Source organism: Sinocyclocheilus grahami, unplaced genomic scaffold (genome assembly GCF_001515645.1).
Source record: "Sinocyclocheilus grahami isolate Dianchi unplaced genomic scaffold, SAMN03320097.WGS_v1.1 scaffold9.1, whole genome shotgun sequence".
NCBI lineage: Eukaryota > Metazoa > Chordata > Actinopteri > Cypriniformes > Cyprinidae > Sinocyclocheilus > Sinocyclocheilus grahami.
The window spans coordinates 1253486-1277140 of record NW_015505188.1 but is presented as its reverse complement, the minus strand read 5'-3'; the positions used below and the strand labels follow the sequence as shown (position 1 = coordinate 1277140).

The window sequence follows — 23655 nt, the reverse complement described above, 5'->3', positions numbered from 1 at the left end:
CTGCTGTCTTCACACAGCTTTTCAACCTGTCCCTGTCAACAGTCACCATCCCTACCTGTCTGAAGTCAGCAAAGGTTAAGGAGTGTGCTCAGGGCTATTAACCCAAGAAAGGCCGCAGGCCCAGATGGAGTAATGAGAAGAGTACTCAGAGAATGCGCAGACCAGCTCTCTGCTGTCTTCACAAAGCTTTTCAACCCGTCCCTGTCAACAGTCACCATCCCTACCTGTCTGAAGTCAGCATCAATTATCCCACTACCGAAGAAAACCGCCATTAGGGGCCTTAACGACTACCGCCTAGTTGCACTTATCTCAGTTATTATGAAGTGCTTTGAGAGGCTGGTGCAGTACATCAAAGCCCAGACACCTTTGACCCTCATCAATTCGCATACAGATGTAATAGATCTACGGAAGACTTAATCAATACTGCCTTGCACACAGCTTTGCTTCATTTGGAGTGCCAAATGACTATAATGACTATTCATTGACTATATTTCAGCGTTCAATACAGTTATTCCCGATAGGCTGGTAGCCAAATTGCTGGATTTAGGTCTTTCCTCTTCTATCTGCCACTGGATTAAGGACTTTCTGACCAGCCGTCCACAGACAGTTAGGTTAGGCCCCTATTCCTCCTCCACTTTAACACTCTTTTTTAATATATTTTTATTTTTTATTATTTTATTTTTTTGTATTACAGATGTTTAAGTTACATGTGACTGCACTGTTAGGATTGCTCAAATTTCACTATACTTGTATAGTGACAATAAAGAAATCTTGAATCTTAAAGTTGACCTCAGCACTGAATGTGTAACCAGCTGTAATTCCATCCTACATTAAGGCCTCTTTCCTCATTTCATCTTTAAAAATATTCTTGTCTTTCTGTGACATCTGAGAATTTGAATGTGTAACTTGGGGTAAACCAAAATGCTTTTCAGACCTAGTACCTAGAAATCTTTTAAGGTCAAGACTGCACTATTCCCCGTTTCATTTATGGGAAATCCGGCAGCATTTTTTTCCTTAACACTTCCTGCTGACTCAACTCCCAACAGGCTGAATTTTTGATTTTGACCTAGAAATTCTTCATTATTTTTCATTACATCCTTTTCTGAGATTGCAAAACAAACCATTGCCTGATTTTAATCAAAACATAAAAGAAACAAATTAAAATGACAAAGACAGCAAAAGAATATTGTTAAAGAGTTTTGATCAATGAGCTGTTAAAGGAAGAATCCATTTGTAAATGTTTTTAATTGTGTTTTGATACTGTTTTTGAGTTTTCTTCTTCTTCTGATAAAGCAGTGCTGCATCTTGGCCAGGTCACTTCTGTAAAAGAGATTTTTAATCTCAGAACGTTTTTATCTGGTTAAATAAAGGACAATAAATAACTAGAAAAAAGTTTTGGTAAAATAATCCAGAAGGCCAGGCAGGTCAAGTATTCAAAGTCTCTGGAATATTTGATTCTTACAGATCAGTTTATAGCCTGATAATTATATAGATACCCCAGCTGTAGGCTACATTTACCCTTATGCAGCCAGTAAGACATTTTATAAAGTTCATAAAAGGATGTAAAGGATATTATCAAGAGAACAACGTTTAAATGTGCATTAAATGGTCGGAAAATAATTAAACGCAGAAAAGTGTGAAAAGATGAAGAAATATGAGACATGCTGGCCTTGCAAGCACTGCAGTTACACAATGCATGTTTTCCCCCTTGACTGTAGAAAAAAAGACATTACAATTTAAAGTAGGCTGTTTTTTCTACATTATAGATTACAATGAATAACTAATGATCATTCTGAATTGTATCGAAATTGTATTTAAATTCTTCAGCATTTTAATGGCAAACAACAGACAGCTGAACTCGAAGTTTTTTTTTTCTCAGTTTTATTTTAATGGTTAGAGAACAAATGTCGATGCACTAGTGAAGACAGACACCTTGTGTTGGCAATTGAAACTGCTCATAGTTTCAATTTAATTCATTTGAACGCGTCCTTGTGAAACTCCAGCATCCGGGGATTCCATCATCCGGGGCTTGCCTCTGCCTTGTTCTTTCTCTGTTTATAAACAGAAAGAGCGCAAGAATGGTCGCTGCGCCGTGACGTCACGGCTCCAACCACGTCATTTTATTTTGACCTTTCAAAATGTGTTTCATACCGAACAAGAAATAATACCCATTAAAACCCCGCGTGTATTTAGTTACAATGCGAGCAACCACGCGTGCATTCGACATCAAGTGTACTTATTTTTTATTGCCACATGTAACGCACGTGTCGTCCGGTTCCTGGAACTGCAACGACATTAACCTTTAATTTGCCAGAGAGCTTAGAGTAAGGCCTATGAAAATGATCGAGAAAAAAAATAAACACCTGAGACGAACTTTACGAAAAAAATATTCACAATATCGCACTATTCCCCGCCAACTGTTTCAAAATGAGTGAGAGGCAAACGAGGGATAAATCGCACCCGCTCCGGTCCATTAATCCATCTCCGTGTTTTGACTACCACCGCCAAAACAGCAACACAGCGAACCCTACCAACACATAGCCGTTGCGCTTGCGATCCCCTCGGTGTTTTTCAACAAAATGGCTGATTTGGGGGATGATACCGGAGCGAGAGCTCTACTGGCCCTCAAATCTGCGCCTTGTAGCCCGGTGGCTGTTTCTGCCCCGCCCGTGTACACTCTCTCCTCCTCGACTGCGCCCGGGATCACATTATCTCCGTCGCAGGCCCTCGCTCGCCTGGAAGGCAGGGACTTCGAGTTCGCCATGCGCCAGAGGACGATCACCGTGGGGCGGAATTCGTCGCACGGCTCCGTGGATGTCAACATGGGCCACTCGAGCTTCATTTCCAGGAGACATCTGCAAATCACCTTCGAGGAGCCGCATTTCTACCTGCGCTGTCTCGGCAAGAACGGTGTGTTTGTCGACGGCGTTTTCCAGAGGAGAGGCGCACCTCCACTTCTCCTGCCGAGGGAGTAAGTTACTCAAATGAGATCTGTTGTCTTACATTAGCTTCTGTAGCCAGATGGCAAGCACCTATTCACTTGGAGAGCTAGTGCACTATACATACAAGAGATTAAATTAACCTGCTTAATGCAACGCCTGCATAATCCGACTAAAATACATGCGAAAGTATACGAGAACTATGATGTTATGATGTTCAAATGTACAAATTGTTTTGTGCATTCATTTAGAAAAAAAAAAATGCAACTTTGAATGGATTTCCCGGCTACAAACTTGTTTGGGCCCAGGATAATCTGACAGTATGTTCATTAATCTGCTATTGTGAGTGTAGTAAATCGATCCGTTAAAGGGATAGTTCACCCAAAATTACAATTCTGGTATCATTTCCTCAGTCTCAGGTTCCACATTTATATTACTTTATTTCTTAGGTTTATTACTTTTTTCCAGAGTAAATGTTGACCAAGGCAATCAGTTCTGTCTAAATCTAGTTGTGTTCCATTGAAGAAATGAGATAACATGAGGGTGTGTAAACAATAACACTTTTTTTTCATTTTTGGCTCAATATCCCTTTAGGCCCCGGATCTGGATCTGTCAATGGATCTGGATTTTCTTAGTTCAAACAGTGTGAATCTAAATATTATAAATTTACTGACCCCTGAGTGTTTGTGTTTTTTGTTGTTGTTGAGGCTGGCGCTCAAGACAGGTTAAAATACAAACATGAAAAGTTAAACGTAGGGCTGGGTATCGTTCAAAAATTTTCGATACCGATACCTTGACTTCGATACAGGTTCCTGAATGGTACTTTTTTCGATACCAATTTTATGAAATCAATTTTAACAAGATTACATTATCTAAAAAAAAAAAACTTTGGTTTTATTTTTCAGCTTGTTGATGTTTATACAAACTCAAAGACTCATCTCCTGAGCCACTGCACAAAGGAACAAAATGTAACCAACACAATAAATCAGTGCAAAATCGTTTTAATAAAGCTCAAATAGTCTTCAGTTTACACATCTGTTAGGCTACATTTACACTAGTTAGTGTTTGTATCGGAGATAGTGGAAAGCCGGCTTGAAACACAGTGGAAACACCAGTATGACGAGGATCGTTTTCATTTTAAAACATAAACACACCAGTGTAAATGTAGCCTTACATCTATGGGGAATGTCCACGCATTCACATTACAGCTTCACGTGTGCACCACATCTCTGAGTGTAACCGGTGTAAACTAGTAGGTATGTTCGACTTGACGCGGGCTGACTGTGCAGACCGATCGGTACCACCGATTACAGTGGTTATTACAGTACCACGAGAGCTAAAGAGAGCAGACTGCTCTGTGCGCTTTCGAATCGCTCTCGCGGATGTCAAACACTGATCGATCTGCACCGCACCTCTTCTAGTCGAACACACCGGCTAGTGCTGCAGGCTTATTGGCTCACTGACGCTGATGAGATTAACCCCTTAGGTATCGAAATTTGGTACCGAACGACAAGATGTTTTTCGATACTCGATGGTATCGAGGCATTTCGGTTGGTGCCTAAAAAGTATCGAACTCGATACCCAGCATTAGTTAAACGTTTCACATTACGACCGCAGGAACTGTGTGCATGACAGAGGCTGGATCCACCGCATGATTTTGTGGGTAGATGTGAGATACAGGCCTCATTTATGACACATATCAATAGTAACTGCTTTATGATCCTCTGCTGACAAAGAACAGGGGGTAAAACTTAGTGATACTATAATGAAGCACTTCGAACCGTTTGAGTGGTAATATGACATTGTTTGTACACAATCCTCATGCAGTCTTATTTGTTCAGATTGTTTTGAACTGTAAATAATTATTACAGTTGTCAGTATAAAGTCTCATCAATCTTTATTTTTTTTATTTGAAACAGTTTTTCAAATATTTATCTTATTATTTATCTTAAATATTATCTTATTTTCTTTTCAAATGTTTGAGAATTTGTTTTTAACGGGTTTGGAATTTGATTTCAAATTTGAATTCATTTAAACAAACAGTAAATAAAAAAAAGTATTGAAGTTTTTAAATATTGCATTTAAAATACAATTTTGTATTTAAAGACAATGTTTTTTTTTAACTGTTACTTTCCCCATGTTTTAGTTGTTGTTCTGCTTACACTAAGTTATAAGTTTAGCAGTATAAATAGTTATGTTTATCTCCGTAACAATCACCTTTAGAAAACCAATCTGAGTAGTTGATGATCCTACTTCATTAGGTGTTTTTAAAGTGCACCGCAAGTAAACTGGTTTCAGTTTCGAGTTAATCAGAATGAAAGCAGTTCTCGTGCCATTGACAGTTTTAGCCTCAAATGTAAACACTAGTGATTGAGAAGTGGATAAACTAGTTAACTAGATCAGACTGAAGGTCCCTGCATAGTTTTTCTGAACAGTAGTAGCTGGAGTTCAGCTCTTTGTGACTCTTAGATTTTATTAAAATCACTATTTGGCTTCTTCGTTCTTATCGAAAATATATTTTACTGTGTCTCGGTGTATGCCATCTGTCTTATCAATGCAGAATAGATCTGTGGAGCTTGTTGTCATGGAGGTCAGAGCGACTATTCCTGCAGACTGCTGTGAAAACACAGACAGACTGAACCCGTAATGGCCGCATGCCAAGCCAACCATTCAAAACAACTGCAGTGTGTATGCTGTAGCATTAAAAGTGGCTTCCTTGTGCAGCACTTGTGTAAATACATCCAGTGGAGGCGGTGCACCAATTCATCATTCTCTCTGGCCGACAGTTCAAAAACTCAGAAAAGGGGTGGGAGGGAGGGTTCCATTTTATTCGAAAATTCACATTTTGTTGGCCCCAAACAGAACCATGGCCTAAGAATTACATGATTAGAGTTTTCACACAGATTGTTTGACTTGTTTTGTGTTCGCTATCATCTTTAACAGCAAAGTAAAGGTTTGATTATCGATCTAAAATGCCATACAAACCTTTCTACAGGCTCAGGGACATATATTCAGTATAGCAGTAAAGAAATCATCTCTGAACGGTGTGGCTGTTGTTAATGTTAAATGAAGTCTGTAGGGGAAATGCAACAAAACTCTAGTTTTCTACCAATCTCAAAACATTAGAATGAATGGTAACACTTTATTTTAGGGTCTCTTAACTAGTTGCTTATTAGCATGCATATTACTAGAATATTAGCCATTTATTAGTACTAATTAAGCGCATATTAATGCATTATTCTACATGACCTTATTCTACATCCCTAATCCTACCGAATGCCTAAACATAACAACTACCTTACTAACTATTAATAAGCTGCAAATTTAGAATTTATTGAGGGAAAAGTCGTATTTAATAGTGAATAAGTGTTCCCTAATTTGAAGTGTTACCAAATTAATACTTAAATTTAGCAAGGATGCAGTGACAGTAAAGAGATTTATAATGTTACAAAATATTTTTCTTTCAAATAAATGCTTTTTTTTTACTTTCAATTCTTCAAAGAATATTAAAAAAAAATTCACAAAAATATTAAGCAGCACAACTGTTTTCAACATTGATAATAATAAGAAATATTTCTTGATCACCATATCATCATATTATAATGATTTCTGAAGGATCATGTGACACTGAAGACTGGAGTAATGATGCTGAAAATTCAGCTTTAACATAATTAGAATTACAATTTAAAATATAAAGAAACAGAAAATGGTTATTTTAAAATTGTAATAAGATTTCACAATATTACCGTTTTTACTAGGGCTAGGTATCATTCAAAAAATTTTATCAATACCGATACGATACCTTGACTTCGATACTGGTTCCTTAACAATACTTATTTTGATACCAATTTTATGAAATCCATTTTAACAAGATTACATCACCTAAAAAAAAAAAAAAAAGTTTTATTTTTTCAGATTGTTGACATTTTTACAGACTCAAAGACTGATATCCTGAGCCACTGCACAAAGGAACAAAATGTAACGCAATAAATCAATGCAAATAGTTTTAATAAAGTTCAAATAGTTTTCAGTTTCCACATCTTTTTAGGCTTTACACTAGTGCATTTTCGTTTTAAAATGTATAGCTTAGACAGAATCATCATTTCTATTCATTTTCCACTGATATACTGATAAGCATTAGCTGCTTCCAGCGCTGTCTGCCTGTGTTTTCTCTTCCGCGATCACTGTTTTGACTCGCTGCTCATATGTCAATCATATTACACGTTCATAACCCGCCCTGTCTCCTATGACAAATGTCCATTACACTTCTGTGTTTAGTTCTGTACATAAGAACCCCAGGAAAACATTTCCACGGATGAAACATGAAACTAATAAACACACGATTACGACAGTATATGATTTGTATGTGATTTTCATGAGATTCTACCTATTTTCATAACAATACAGGGTATTTACATTTGAAATTATAAGCAGGCGTAGCGCTTAGCTTGATATAAAAGGCTACAAAAACATATTTCAGCAACATTATATGGCCAAAACACACATCGGAAGTTATTACAAACACGCAATGGTGGTTTAAAGTGAGTTTTGAGTAAAAGCGTAGTATAAATCTTATAAATTGTCTTATATAGCATGATGCTACAGTGTGGATGAATGGTCATCCAACATGCGTTTTTGGTCATGTAGTGTGGAAGGTGATCTTTTCTGAACTGCAGTGGGAATGCCTTTTTGTCTTAAAACTGTGTTTTTACTGTATTGTTAATCAATGTATTGGTGATCATAAGATACTTTTTTTTTTCAAAAGCATAAAAAATCTTACCAACCCCAAACTTTTAAATGGTATGTCAAAAGTTGGTGTGTTTACTGGTTTGCAAGGTTTGATGGACAAAAAGCGCTTTCCGCATATTTGCACTGATCTCATAAAATTAGCTTTTATGCCTTAATGTGTCTGTATCCTTCTCTACAGGTGCACATTTCGATTTCCCAGTACGGTGATAAAGATTCAGTTTACGGCACTGTACCACAAGGCGACACAGAAGGAGGCTCCTGTGTCCCCTGTGAGACCCCTTTACCCACAAATCTCGCCGCTGAAAATCAGCATTCCTGAAAATGACTTCAGAACTATGATGAGTCCCCTGCCTTCACCGACAGGAACTATTAGGTATGACTTCGTCTGAATGACCACGCACAGAAAAATTGTTTCATTAGAGAACCAGTTCTTTTGCAGATCTTTTTGAAAGTAGAATTTGTTCTTGTATTGTTGCTGAAACGCGAACTCAAGTTTTTGGTATAGAAATTAAAACAAACAAAAAAAGCTAAAATTTGCAGCACAATATTGTATTTGCTGTGCAAAACTGCAGTATTGAAAAGATTATCAATAATTAGACAACAAAACAATGGGTTTTGCATATTCCTATTATTGTGTCTGTAGTTTAAGCTAAAGTCAGGTTTGAATGCGTTTCTAAAGTGCATTACTGCATTAATGCTGAAGCATCAGAATTTGCATGAAAAAGATGATGCTTGATTTTGATGGTGGTTTGAAGCTGTCAGGCTTCATTGTAAATGTAGTCAGATGCAATAGTGGTGGGAAAAAGCCTGCCCCTGGCGGCCTCTCTGCTCTTCTGCACCACGTGTGACTCAAAGTGAGCATGCTGTGTGCACATACCGTATATGGCATGTGCTGAGCTTGGAGCGCTCTGATTGGTCGGTCGGAAAGTGTTGTGGTTTGGTGTTTTGAGCCACAGATATTGTTTCCTTTTTCCGAGGCCTCCAAACACCCCCCTCATCCCACTCCTTGGACTGTTTATACACCCAACACAAACAGACACATGCTTTCTACCCTTCCTGATTCCTCTTCCCTTACTGGGGGGGAATATTTCCTTCTATTCAGCTCTACAAGCGTTATCGACAGCTGAGCTGCACTTTCTACTGTAATATTTTTCTCTTGTAGGATTCTGTCTGTGTGGAGTGATAGATTAGGGACATTTCCCACATTGTCAGCGTGCTGCACAAACAGCAGATGTGCGTAAAGCTTTACATTCCACACACATGGAGCTACTTGAACAACTGCCATGTACAGTACAACCAGCAATATCAGCCTTTCCTTTGCACATATTTGACCCCACTGTCTGTTTTCCTGACTTTTTGTAATGAATAGAATAGGATAATTTTGATAAGGTGATAACACTTTACAATGAGGTTAACATCAGTTATGCAGAAGTATCATAAACTAACTTTGAGCAACCTTTTTACAGCATTTATTAATCTACAATAATGTTATAAATATACTGCTGTTCTTTGTTAATTGATGTTTGTTGATGATAATACATTAAGTATTGTTAATTTATATTATACACTATCATCTAAAAGTTTGGTGTCTGTAGGATTAAAAAAATAAGTTAATGAAGTCTCTTATGCTCACCAAGACTGCATTAATTTGATAGAAAATAACAGTACAGACAGTAATATTGTGAAATATTATTACTATTTAAAAGAACTGTATTTTTTAAAGGGGTCCTATTATGCTTTTTCAACTTTAGTTAGTCTGTAATGTTGCTGTTTGAGCATATAAAAGTTACAAAGCTCAAAGTCTACTTCAAAAGGAGATATTTTATTTAACAGAAATCACTTTTCAAAAACTACAACGAACGACTCGTTTGGACTACAACACATATTTTCTGGGATTTGTGATATCACAAAGATCGACGAATGGGACGAGACCTGGTTGAGCTGCACTAGAGAAGGCAACGAGTGTTATCACTAAGTCGGAGAGACGCTAGCTTTCCCAAGACAGATGAACTTAGAGTGATTACAATCATCCGGGTTTAAATCGCGCTCAAATTGATTTGATTTTGAGGCAATATTTACACTGAAGCTCGCAGGCGGTTATGGTAAGGGGGCATGACGTTTCCCGACCAGGCGCCGAGTGCTGCCAATCACAACACACACTGGCCCAGCTAACCAATCACAGCACATTTCGAATTTCAGAAGGCGGGCCTTCATTTGATACAGGAACTATTCGAGCCGTTCATGCCAGACTGGGGAGAGAGGTGTTGTAATAATGTAAAATATGTGAAAAATAATGTGTTTTTCGAACAACCTAGTATGAGAGCCTGTTCTAGTACACCCCCAAAACAAAATCAAGACTTTGTAAAAGAGCATAATAGAACCCCTTTAAAATATATTTAAAAATGTATTCCTGTGATGTCATTACTCCAGTCAGTCAGTGTCACATGATCCTTCAGATATCATTCTAATATGCTGATTTTAGGGATGCATGATATTGGATTTTTGCTGATAGCCGATATGCAGATCTGAACTGAGATTAACTCATTTTGGCCAATAGCTGATGCGGATACCGATAAATTTCCTTTTGTTTGGAAACAACACCAAGTCTCTCCTGTGCAGAGATTATAAACCAATTAATTTTAATTTTGGTTAGTTTTAACAAAAACTTGCTCGTTATAATTAAATAAACAACAATTAAGTTATTTTATACGACTTATTAATAGTTATTGAAAATAACTATTAATCAACTATAAATCAATCACTGCATTTTTTTTCCAGACAGATGCAGTGGTAACCGTAACATTTTATTTGAAGATTGAACATTTGTAGATAGTCTAAAGCAAAAGAGTTGTAAAAATTCTGAAAATCTTTGTATTTAAGTTTTCATAATCCATTTCAAAATTTGTGTATTTTGCTTTCATTTTATAACAAGTAGGCCAACAGCGCCCCCTAAGTAAATAAAACGGCTTACCGGAGGGGCCTTGGACCTAGCTGCACGCACTAGTGTCTGCTAACTCTATCGCACAAAGGATGCATCATTCTGTACTTGCATTCTCAGATTAAATGTGGTGATCCAAAACAGTGAATCTAATCATCATTCAGGAAAAAGTTCACTTCAAGAATGATGTGTTCTTATCACTAGCACACCCTGAGCACATGTGAGTTATTCATCTTATCGGCAAGGCATATCGGTGGCATTTTTCATGGGGCCGATGCCGATATTTATGTTTTAAGCCGTTATCCGCCGCTTCCTATAACATTTCCGATAATATTGTGCATCCCTACCTGATTTGCTACTCAAGAAAATTGTTTTCAGGAATCTTTTATGAATAGAAAGTTCATAAGAACAGCATCTATTTAAATATTTTGTTTAAAATACTTGTATATCCTTACTGTAACTTCTGATTAATTGAATGCATCCTTGCTGGATAAAAGTATTGATTAAAAAAATCTTACCAACCTCAAACTTTTGAATGATAGTTTATACTATAGAAATTAACATTAATACATGTTGAAAAAGTATTTGTCATTCATTCTTAGTTCATAATTACATAACATAGATGATGTCAAATATTTTAACCTTATTGTAAAGTGTTACCAATAAAACGAATTGAAACCCGAAAAGAATTTGGGGTGAATTATTATTTTTTTTTATTCAGAAAAGATTTCTGTTAGTTAAATGGGTTATTGATCAATTGGTTAAATAGTTGTCTTCTGTAAATCATTACTGCACATGGCCCTTTGGAATCACATGGCTGTGCTTCACCAACCTTCACTGTTTATACTGCAGTATGTTTTGAACTTGAGCACTAAAAGTGGCGGCATGTTATTGCTTTTAATATAAATGCAATGCGTAATGCATATTTGTTGACCCAAAACAGGTTTCAATGAGTTCATCACATTAAATCTAGTAAACTGGTCAGTTCTGAAAGGCTCTTGGACAGTAAATATAAATATAACCCAGAATGTGTGAAATATATCTTGACTTACAGTGAAATAAAAAAAATATATATTTTTGTATATTTTTTGTTCACTTTTGTGCCATAAACAATGTTGTTACTGTGTTGTATCATCATTTGAAGCCTAATGTAAAATCTGGGTCCTTTGATTAGATTTTGATCCCATTGGGATCCTATGGGATTATTTCCATTTTATGATATAAACTCCAATAGAAATTCCTTTTAGTTTTTTATTTGAACTAGGATGTACATTTTGCTTTTGAATAATTTTATTTATTTTTTACATATAGTTGATACACATTTAGTATAGAAGTTTCAGTTTTAGTACAGAAGTTTCAGGCTGTATTTTTTGCTTGTCCTTAAGTTGTTTTTGTAATACGGTCCAGCTGTTGTGAAAATGCTGCCTCAGGACTGGACTTCAACCCAAAGCACCCCGCCCGCTGTGCCCTCATGCACACAATTGCCTTCCCCCGGCCGGCCGCTCCGAGAGGCCTGTTTGTCTCTGCCCTCAATGGAGCCTGCAGCACAACAGCCTTATCTGAGCGCTCTGTTGTGCCCTGCTGTCAGAAAGCCAGTGGTAAAAAAATAACACAGCGAGTGAAGGAATGGTGGGGTGTGTCTGTGTTACGGGGAGATTTACTGAACTGTTGACAATAAATGACAGCCTTAAAATAGCATGGCTCAGGATGTCTTTGTCACTATCAGTCTAAATAGAGTTATTATCGTTACATTTCGGAAAACCCTGCGGCTAATGGCTCAGTAATTATTTTGTTTGTTTATTTGAACAGTTGGGTTTATAAGGCACAGGGCCACCTACTGGCACATTGTTTTTTATGTCAGGTGCATAACAAGGGTTATAATATGGGTTATAATGTTGTGGGTTATTTTCAATGTGTGTGTAATCTGCTGTAAGTTACCACAGGCAGTTAATTCAACATGTCCCTCTGTCTGTAAAAACAAACGGGAAACATGTTTATACTGATACAACAATACACTTAAAATCGGGGCTAGAAGGCAAGCAAGTCGGAGGGTTAAAAAGCAGAAACTTGAAGCTTGGATTTTTGCACAAAAAAGTTACTTATTCTGTAAAGTGTTGATTGGGATGGCTGTTCTAGATGGATGTGGTTGTTCTGGTTGTGTGGTACTATTTTATGCAAACAGTGCTTTATCTAGAGATTCACAGTAAACTGGGACCATTAAGTTTTTTCTGGTTGATATTGACTATTTATTGGTCGATATTGGATGTTTAGCTGTCTAAAAAAGGGTCAAGACTTGCAGTATTGGCCACAGCATGAAAATTAACTATTGTCTTCGTGAAAATAACCAGGTTTACTTTCTCTGCTGGTCGTGACATGTTTACATGAGTACTGGTCGATATTGGATGTTTAGCTGTCTAAAAAAGGGTCAAGACTTGTAGTATTGGCCACAACATGAAAATTAACTATTGTCTTCGTGAAAATAACCAGGTTTACTTTCTCTGCTGGTCGTGACATGTTTACATGAGTACTTTTTTTTTTTTGGTTTTTTTTTTTTTGGTTGTACACTATCATTCAAAAGTTTAGTTTTTTCTTTTGAAAGAAATTAATACCTTTAAGTAGCAAGAATGCATTAAATTCATCAAAAGTGACGACATTTATAATGTTACAAAATATTTCTATTTCAAATGCTGGTCTTTGGAACTTTCTGTTCATCAAAGGATCCCGAAAAAATGTGTCACTGTTTTTGCCAAAATAATTAAGCAGCACAATTGTAGTCCAATATTAATAACAATAAGAAATGTTTCTTGAGCAGTACATCAGCATATTAGAATGATTTCTGAAGGATCATGTGACTCTGAAGACTGGAGTAATGATGCTGAAAATTCAGCTTTGCCATTAAAGGAATAGATTACATCTTAAAATACATGAAAATATAAAACAGTTATTTAAATTGCAATAATAGTACTGTTTTACAGGTTTTTTTTAATCAATTAAATGCAGCCTTCATGAGCACTAACGATTGCCTTTAAACCTTAACATTTAACTGGAATATAATAATAATCAGGCATATTCCTTTAATCTCTGATCTTCTTGGACTGTTATAGATGATGACCTCACACCTTTCTGCTCATCTTTTCTCCACCCAGCGTTCCCAATTCCTGCCCAGCGAGCCCTCGGGGTGCAGGTTCCTCGGGATACCGCTACGGGCACAACATCACCTCAGATCTCCAGCTGGCAGCAGAGTTCGCAGCCAAAGCTGTGTCAGAACAGCGCGCTGAAGCCACAGGAGGAGACAGTCCTAAGGTAAGAGCCTCCAGCATCCTAATGCATGTCAGTGTTGATATCAGTGTGTTTGTTCCCAACATTCACTGTCCGCTATTCCTTCAGGATGAGTCCAAACCTCCATACTCGTATGCTCAGCTGATAGTCCAGGCCATCTCGTCTGCATCCTTAGAAACACGCAGCGTTACTCTGTGTTGACATCATTTTAACTGTAACAGGAAGACAGGGCGGGACATATCAAGCAGCCCTGCTCCAGAGTCCAAACCTCCATACTCGTATGCTCAGCTGATAGTCCAGGCCATCTCGTCTGCATCGGACAGACAGCTAACACTAAGTGGCATCTACGCTCACATCACCAAGCATTATCCCTACTACAGGACGGCCGACAAAGGCTGGCAGGTCAGTTTATTTGCGAAAATTGTTGGTCTGTCATGTTTGTGTGCTAATTTGGTTCTCCATCTCATTTTGCTCCAGAACTCCATTAGACACAACCTGTCTCTGAACCGCTACTTTATTAAAGTGCCGCGCTCACAGGAAGAGCCAGGCAAAGGTTCGTTCTGGCGTGTGGACCCCTCATCGGAGTCCAAGTTGGTGGAGCAGGCCTTTAGAAAGCGCCGGCAGAGAGGAGTGTCCTGCTTCCGCACACCCTTCGGCCCGCTGTCCTCAAGGTGAGATGATTTAGACCCCCGCTTTTACTCTGCATGCACCCACCGTCCCCTTAAAACACTCACACTGTCTGATGTAATAGAAGCCTGCTTAGCCTATTCTGTTTCCCTTTTTATTGCCCTTCTGTTTGTTTCTTCACTGGGCAGAACAAAGTAAGTCTGTCACCTCTTTGTATTTGATTCGTTTCATTTGTTAAGGAGTAATTTGGTAAAGCAGCATCAGTCACACACATCCTTGTGCTCTCTGCCTTTAACACTGTATAATCTTGCATTAAACTTGGGTCCAAAATTGATTGTACTGCATGATTTAAACTAGGACTGGGCGACATGGGCAAAATAATTATCAAAATGTATTATTATTAAATAAAAAATTTTCATATTAGTCGATATCGATAATTATCACGATACATTTCAGATCTTTATTTCTTTCAAGTTTAAATCAGATTTTGCTTCTAAGTGAAAGTTGTAGAAAGCAGACCATTAATTGTAGTTTCAAACTACTCTTTATGGTCAGAACATGACAAACACTTTGTTTTGTGTTACACTTTTCCAGTCATTTTTCCTTAAAATAAATATCTTAATAGAAATTTTTTTTCGTAGTTTCTGCATGTTCTAATGAAAATCATAAAAAAGGTTTGTTTTGTCTGATTTTGATGATGCGTATCTTCAGCACAGTTAGCAGTGCAGCCTGCAATTAGGGGATATTAATATTATTATATTAATAATATAATTTTTTTTGTCTCATGCACATTTGACAGTAGCTAGTAGTAGCTTGAGTAAGGATGCAGATGTAAATTTGTTCATTATCAAAAACAGTAAGATCTGTAAAAAATATAACCTAATTTTTATTCTGACTGTTTGAGTTTTATTCAAATTAACCATTGGTCTTCCATAGTACACACATCCTTGTGCTCTCTGCCTTTAACACTGTATAATCTTGCATTAAACTTGGGTCCAAAATTGATTGTACTGCATGATTTAAACTAGGACTGGGCGACATGGGCAAAAAAATTATCAAAATGTATTATTATTAAATAAAAAATTTTCATATTAGTCGATATCGATAATTATCACGATACATTTCAGATCTTTATTTCTTTCAAGTTTAAATCAGATTTTGCTTCTAAGTGAAAGTTGTAGAAAGCAGACCATTAATTGTAGTTTCAAACTACTCTTTATGGTCAGAACATGACAAACACTTTGTTTTGTGTTACACTTTTCCAGTCATTTTTCCTTAAAATAAATATCTTAATAGAAATTTTTTTTCGTAGTTTCTGCATGTTCTAATGAAAATCATAAAAAAGGTTTGTTTTGTCTGATTTTGATGATGCGTATCTTCAGCACAGTTAGCAGTGCAGCCTGCAATTAGGGGATATTAATATTATTATATTAATAATATAATTTTTTTTGTCTCATGCACATTTGACAGTAGCTAGTAGTAGCTTGAGTAAGGATGCAGATGTAAATTTGTTCATTATCAAAAACAGTAAGATCTGTAAAAAATATAACCTAATTTTTATTCTGACTGTTTGAGTTTTATTCAAATTAACCATTGGTCTTCCATAGTAGCATACATTTAGATCATGATAACCACAGTTAAAACCACACATATAATACCATGGTAAAAATGTAACTATATGGTTTCTATGTATTTGTATGAAAAACAGTAGTCTAAATACATTTAGTATAAATGCACAAATGGTATAGCTTAATCACAAAAAAATACTGTAATTATATTCCATTACTCCTTTAATATATTTAATGCATGTTTACATTTATAATATAATAAAATTCAGTATGAATATCCCACATTTCTGGCACAATACCATGGTGCGGTTAGTGTTACTACAGTAAATGTATGGTAACTGATGGCGATTTGTAGATTGAAAAGCCTTCTGACTGTATCGTAGTGCACAGTGTTTCTGCTGGTTGTCAGCACTGTTTCATCTGGCTTTAAAGGTCCCCTGAAATGCTTAGAAACACGCAGCGTTACTCTGCTAGAGAGCATTTGATTGGATAGAAAGTTTGATGAGAAGCTGAAGTACGATGTGACGTCAAAAAAAACGTTGAGCCGTTTTGGAAGTGACGAACTGCAAGCTTTGAATGCTTATATCTTCTAAATGCGAATTTCTGTCACTGTTTTGGAGCACACTGCCTTATAGATAACCTTAAGACTATCATATTGATACCAAAAAAACTTTAATTTTGATTTCATGGGGACTTTAAGCTAGTTAAAATCACAGAGTCATTTGGGTTTGTCACTGAATTCAAGCGCTTTTCTACAGAAAATACTAATTATGTGGACAAGTGACCGATTTCAGCCACGGCTTCAGCGTCTATATTATAGTGTAGGGGCTGGCGCTTCGGATTCTAGAGAGCATTTGATTGGATAGAAAGTTTGATGAGAAGCTGAAGTACGATGTGACGTCAAAAAAAACGTTGAGCCGTTTTGGAAGTGACGAACTGCAAGCTTTGAATGCTTATATCTTCTAAATGCGAATTTCTGTCACTGTTTTGGAGCACACTGCCTTATAGATAACCTTAAGACTATCATATTGATACCAAAAATACTTTAATTTTGATTTCATGGGGACTTTAAGCTAGTTAAAATCACAGAGTCATTTGGGTTTGTCACTGAATTCAAGCGCTTTTGACTGGATCTCACAGCGCTGTTTAGTGTCATGTGACAGCGCGTGTGGCGCGATTCAAATGAGCAGCACTGTTTCATTCTGCTTATAGCACATAAACATTATATCGAACATTTATCCAACTCTTGTTATCATTTTATCGAGGAAAATTAAATTGCGATAATTATCGTTATCGTTTTATCCACTACACCTAATGTAACATTGAAAATTGCAGTGTTTTAGTATTTTAGTAGGACGTACCACTTCACTAGGAGACTGGCTGATGGGATCCTGCAAGACATTCACAGATTAATAATTATTTTATTTTAGGATCAACTAACTCTATAAAACTATATCAGTGTCAATTTAAGTTTTAGTGTTTCCATAGTAATGTAATGTCATGGCAGTAAATCTAAGACACCCCCATCTAAAATTGAGTTGGCTAATGAGTTGCCACCTATTTAGAGGCAATACATTTTCGTAAAAACAAAGTGTCCCATTTCTGCACCCCTGTTGGCACCAAAAAGAATTGTCTATATTGATTGTTTCCAAACAGGATTCCCAAACCATTATTTGCTAGTATCACCCCAAAACTCACAGTGCTCAAACAAAAAGAGCAGTGTTTTGAAAGCTTCTCCCTCAAAAAATTCACACGTATTTCTTAAAGTTGTTAAAAGTTTAACATTGGAAAATGTTTCCATTCAAATTGTCCAACTTTAGGCAGGTGAGGCAAAAAGTTATTTTTGGACCCTGCTTAGCGAGTAACATCTGAACAAGTATGTGCAGCATTCACAGTGTGTGTGAGAGTTTCTGCGTGGCGTGTGACTGACAGATCATTATGTTGGTTTCAGGAGTGCTCCAGCATCTCCCACCCACTCCAGCCTCTTCTCTCCACACTCGAGTGGCCTCCAGACCCCTGAGTGTCTGTCACGCGAAGGATCACCAATGTCTCATGAGCATGACTTTGGTTCTAAGCTTGCTTCTGTGCCCGAGTACCGATACTCCCAGAGTGCACCAGGTGAGCGCGTTTCCTTTTATAACACAGCAGTACTGACTGCATGCACAGCAGTGTGCGTGACTAGCAGTGTTTGGATGTAAAGTCTCCAAACAGAAACAATACTAACTTGCCTATATTTTTTCAGTAGTATGTTTTTCAGTATAGTATAGTTTTTCAGCTGTTGTCTTTCAGTGTTTTTGTAGCTTGACTAAATGTCAAGGCAAATTTATTTGTATAGCACTTTTCACAATACAAATCGTTAAAGAGGCTTTACACAAAATCATGATGTTAATGTTTATAATATCTTAACAGCTTCATGCCTTATAGCCACATTTAGCAAGTTAGAACAATAATATAAAGTTCACATTTTGTGATGACATAAACAATCCAGTAGTTTTGATTTGCTGTATATTATATATCGCCCTACTAAGGTAACTTTATATTTTGTGATTGATATAAACAGTCACACAGCTGAGATTTGCTATACACTATATATTGCTTTACATGAGTATGCTGTATGTATGCAGGTAAAGTAGGATATACTATATATCCAATATTAATGTATCGCTGGGCATTAATATAGTATTTGACAATCAAGCAGATGAGATTTGCTATATATTATATATACAGCTTAACGTGACTGTACTGTTTGTATCTGGGTAAGAATGGAAATACATATAGTAGATGTCAAATCTGTTATTAATGATTCATTTTTAATTATTTTGAGTTAATTAAAAATGTCACATTGTATTACACACAACCTTACAAGTTCTTTGAATCCTTCATTTGGTTAGTTTCAATAAACTGGTTAAAATGAGTTGAGTCATCACTTGTCCAGAAAGTTTTCCCAGAAGTTCCTGTATGGCATTTTGTGTATTTTTCTGCACTGTATTCCTTTTTTATTTTATTTTATTTATTTAATATTAAAAAAATGTATTTGCATACGGGGGAAGGTTTTTTTTATTTATTATTTATTTATTTATTTATTTATTTGCATTGTTTAATTTGAATAATGTACTTGTGTAATTGAACCTCATTGTTTTATGCCTGTTTCGTTTTTTGTTTTGGTTTAATTTGTTATGGTATGGTTTTGTATTTTTTGTTTGGTTTTTCATTTGGACAGCAGTTGTTTTATTTAGTTTTTTGTGTTTTTTGTGTTTTGTTATAACTTATGGTGTTGCTAACTACTTTTTATATCTATGCTATCTTAGCAAGCTACTAGTTCAAAGTCAGTTCTCAAGCCCTAAATATATTTTTCTCGGACTCTCTATGATTCCTCTTGTCTCTCAGGCTCTCCAGTGAGCGCTCAGCCTGTAATCATGGCTGTACCACCTCAGTCCTCAGCCGTGTTACCCAAGCCTGTGGCTTACATGCCGGCCTCCATCATTAGCTCCTCCCAGGCCTCTGGTCAGGCCATCCATGTGGTGCAGCAGGCGCCAGCTGTCACCATGGTCCGTGTATTGACCACCTCGACCAGCTCCCCCAATGGTTACATCCTGGCTAACACCACCTCATCAGGCTCTGGAGAGGGACCTGGAGATCAAAGAGGTACAACTTCCCATTTCTTCTTTTTGATTGCAGAGAAGTTTTTCGCAAAATCTATATGGATACCAAGTTTTTAAAATTTGCGCTCTCTGTGAACAGGCCTTAACAGTCTGTCTATGGTCTGTGTAGGTGCGCTGGAGGAGATGCCTGTGGTTGGCAGTAGAGTGATTCAGGCTGTAGGGAGTCACATAAGCTCGGCCAATAGGGGGCAGCAGAGCTACACTGTTGTCCAGCAGAGCGCCATTCACCAGCTTCCTGTGCAGACCATTGCTCAGAATGGCAAACATGCTCTTCCTGTCACCAGTGCTTACGGTATGTGTGCATTGTTCTGAAGTCTGTACATTTGAAATTTACAGTGCATGATTATTTTCTAACTTGCTTTAGATGTAAGGATCGTGACATACTTTTTTGTCCAGATCTATTCATTTACTGAAAAATACATAGAAATGCAATTCATGCATGCAATGATTTGACAACCTTCTATCATGAGTTCGATTCATTTTGTGAAATTTTTCACAAATTCCCTTTTTTTTTTATGTTTTGAAATTCTTGAAAAAAAAGTTTTTAAAAGTAGTTAAAGACAAAGCTGCTTATTTAAAAATCTGCCACTAAACCTAAAACCATATAATTTTCATTCAAATTAAATAAACATTAACTGAAATAAAATAAAAAAAACTTTAACTTATTTTATTTCAGTTAGTTACCAAGGCAGCATTTTTCATTTTCATTTAGTTTTAGTTAAAAACTAAATAAATACATTTAAAATGGAAAATATTAAATCAGAATATGAAAAAAGCTATAACAGTTTATCAATGATACTAAAATAACACCAAATAAAATCAAACTAAATAAAACACAAAATGTAATTACTATCAATTTAAATAAACCTAAAATGAAAACAGAAAATATTAAAATAAAATTCAAAATATGAAATAACCTATAACAGTTATGATGTTAGTGATGCTAAAATAACACAGTCATGATGTAATCAACATGAAGGGGGGAAAAACTAAAACTTAAAATTATAGGATTCCTGCAGACCCTCATGACTGTGTGTCTGTGTCAGTAAGTCTTTTAAAATATCAGATAATTTGACCTTTTTATGACAAGGCAAGATTAGTTCAGGTTGTAAAATGTCATGTGGTGCCACTTCCCCAAAACTTACTGATATTTATGAAACTCATCTGACTGTTAAACACATTCCTGTGGACTGTACGGTTTCTACTCAAGATGTTTAACTGATGTATTTAAAAAAGTATCACCTGAATGCATTGTATCATTTTAAATGTCTTGTATGTTTTTTTGTTAATAGCATGATTTTTGATATTGACTTATGTCAATATTAAAAAATAATGAATAAATACTGATATTGATGAATGATTATTACTTTTAGCTTCTTAGTTATACATTTAATTTATTTATTTATTGGAAATGATACAAAAGTGTTGAAAATCACGAATACAAAGCCAGCATGAAAACAAAGTGTACGTTTGTTTTAAACCAGACTGCATTTTTCTATTACTTGTCATTGATATGTAACCAATTTCTTTGTGTTGTCATCTCTTTGCCCTCAGCTCTTACCAATCCTCTTCAGATCTTGGCTGCGCAGGCTTCAACATCCCCACCTGTGCTGGTCAACAGGCCCTCCAGCATGGAACCCAACGGGCCCGAGCCCAAACGGCCCAAAATGGAGGAGGACAGTGTGGCTCCGGTCCCTCAGCCTGTAATTGTTGCAATGAACCAAGAGGCCAGCGAATGAGTGAGTGAGCGAGTGAGCCGATGACCGATCTTTAAAGCACGTCTCGCAGTGTCGTTAAACATATTGAGGGAAACGTGTTTGGTTTTCTTTAAAACAAGAACTTCAAAGTTTTGTAAATGCCCGGCACGGGTAACTGATCGAATGTCGCTAAGAAGAGGTTGTTGTTTCATGGGGGTAAATTCATTGAGCTACATCTGGCAGCATTAAAATTCAATGCTCACTCAGTTTTAATTTTGTAGGGGTTTTTAATCTTGTAAGAATGTTTGAAAGAAGTATGAAGAGAGGTGCATGTGCTTAAAGACACCAGCTAGGCATGTGCGCCCGGGTAGTTCCTCACAAGGTACAGCTGAGAGAGTTCTTCTTTTCGGGATGGGGTGGGACCAATACCTATGCAGCTATTACAGTCTGAGACCAAGAGTGTCTCTGAATGAAGCAGTATATAAAAAGGGTCACGGGAAGCTGTGCGTCCCTGCAGTTACCTGTGTGGCCTTTGTGAGGATTTATTTATCTCTCGGTTTAAAAGAAAAAAGGCTATCTTTAATGAAATAAGATTGTTACAACTCAAAGCAGAAATTAATAGATATAATAGAGGCCTTTTCTAGCTGGAGTTCTTTAACCTACATTATTATAGTGTACAATATATTTTTCTGTGGAGGATTCTTACCTTTCTTGCTTACTACAAAGAGAAATGTCTAGAAATATTCTAATTTCTTAATTGGTCTATGTTTAGCACAACAATTAAAAAGAACTCAATGAATGTAAGTACCATTTGTTTGTTTATTTGTTTTGACTCATGGCACCCACTTTTGACCTAAACAATATATTAAACCATTAGAATGTGTATGTAGAAACATTTGTGATGTTTTGTGTTATAAAAGGAAAGTAGCTCAGTCGTATATGTCCATCCCGATTAGCACTTGGCCAGAATTCTGCTCCCTAAATATCTTAAGCATCATAATCCCGATTGCATCAATGGATGAATGCAAGCACATGATACGTTTCTGATGTCAACCAAATGCTTCTCCAGACCTAGGAATGTAACTGTTCATATTGATTGTTGCAGAGGCTGTTTCTTCACTGACGTTCTGTGATCACTTAATCACAGAAGCCACTAAATGAATGTTCAGTATTTTCAAGAAACGTATTTCTTAGTAATATACACAAAGTCAGCCTTTTAATGAGACTTTCTAGTTTTACTAAGAGAAGAGTAAATATATATTGTTATAATTATTCAAATGTGTTTTCAAGACAATCACTAACAGGATTCAGTTCAGTAACCGCTTTGTATGTTGCAAATTATACACACCACAAATTGTGGAGTAAAGTGAGCTACCGATAGCTTCTTTGTATACTAGTGTAGTTGTACAGTGACAGCCGTACAGTGTTCCTTTTAAATCAAAATCTTAACAGACCAAATACATATCCTCATCATTAGTGCCTTGGTGCGCCACTTCTTTCAGGACTAAATAAAATAAAAATCATTGTGATGTACTACTTAAAGACAACAATATCAAACGTTCCTACTAAGAAGTTAATTTGCAGGTTTAAATGAACGCATCTTGTATGAAAAAAAAATGAACAACAGCATCCTGCCTGTGTAACAATGTCTAGAACCTTTAAAAGGTGAGATGAATCATATTGTGACTGGAATTGACTGAGCAATAGGATAAAAGTACACAGGAAATGAAATCTAGATGTTCTTTCTTTTTTTGACCAGTGAGGTTTTGCATCATTTGCAAGCTTTTATTGATGCAGAACTTCTTATAGCTCAGTAGACTAATGTATACATCAAGAGGAATCTGTCAGTAAACAGAAAAGTCTTTTGGTGGATTTAAAGGAGTAGTTCACCCAAAAAGGAAAATTCGCTGAAAATGTACAGACTCTTAGGCCATCCAAGATGTAGATGAGTTTGTTTCTTCATCTGAACAGATTTGGAGAAATTTAGCACTGCATCACTTTCTCGCCAATGGATCCTCTGCAGTGAATGGGTGCCGTCAGAATGAGAGTCCAAACAGCTGATTAAAACATCACAATAATCCACAAGACTCCAGTCCATCAATTAATGTCTTGTGAAGTGAAAAGCTTTGTGTTTGTAAGAAATTCATCAAGACGTTTTTAACTTCAGACTGTTTCTTCTCTGGCTATCCATTATAT

At 36.5% G+C, this 23655-nt stretch overlaps 1 protein-coding gene across 1 annotated transcript; it reads left to right on the top strand.

The window, feature by feature from the left end:
- Positions 1-1886: 1886 nt before the first annotated feature.
- LOC107591813 (forkhead box protein K1-like) lies at positions 1887-23398 on the top strand. The gene is made up of 9 exons (XM_016281078.1): positions 1887-2971; positions 7867-8061; positions 13773-13935; positions 14167-14307; positions 14383-14576; positions 18052-18218; positions 19488-19745; positions 19872-20054; positions 21317-23398. The coding sequence occupies exons 1-9, from the start codon at positions 2580-2582 to the stop codon at positions 21499-21501; spliced, it is 1878 nt and encodes a 625-aa protein (XP_016136564.1). The 5' UTR covers positions 1887-2579; the 3' UTR covers positions 21502-23398.
- The last annotated feature ends 257 nt before the right edge of the window (positions 23399-23655 follow it).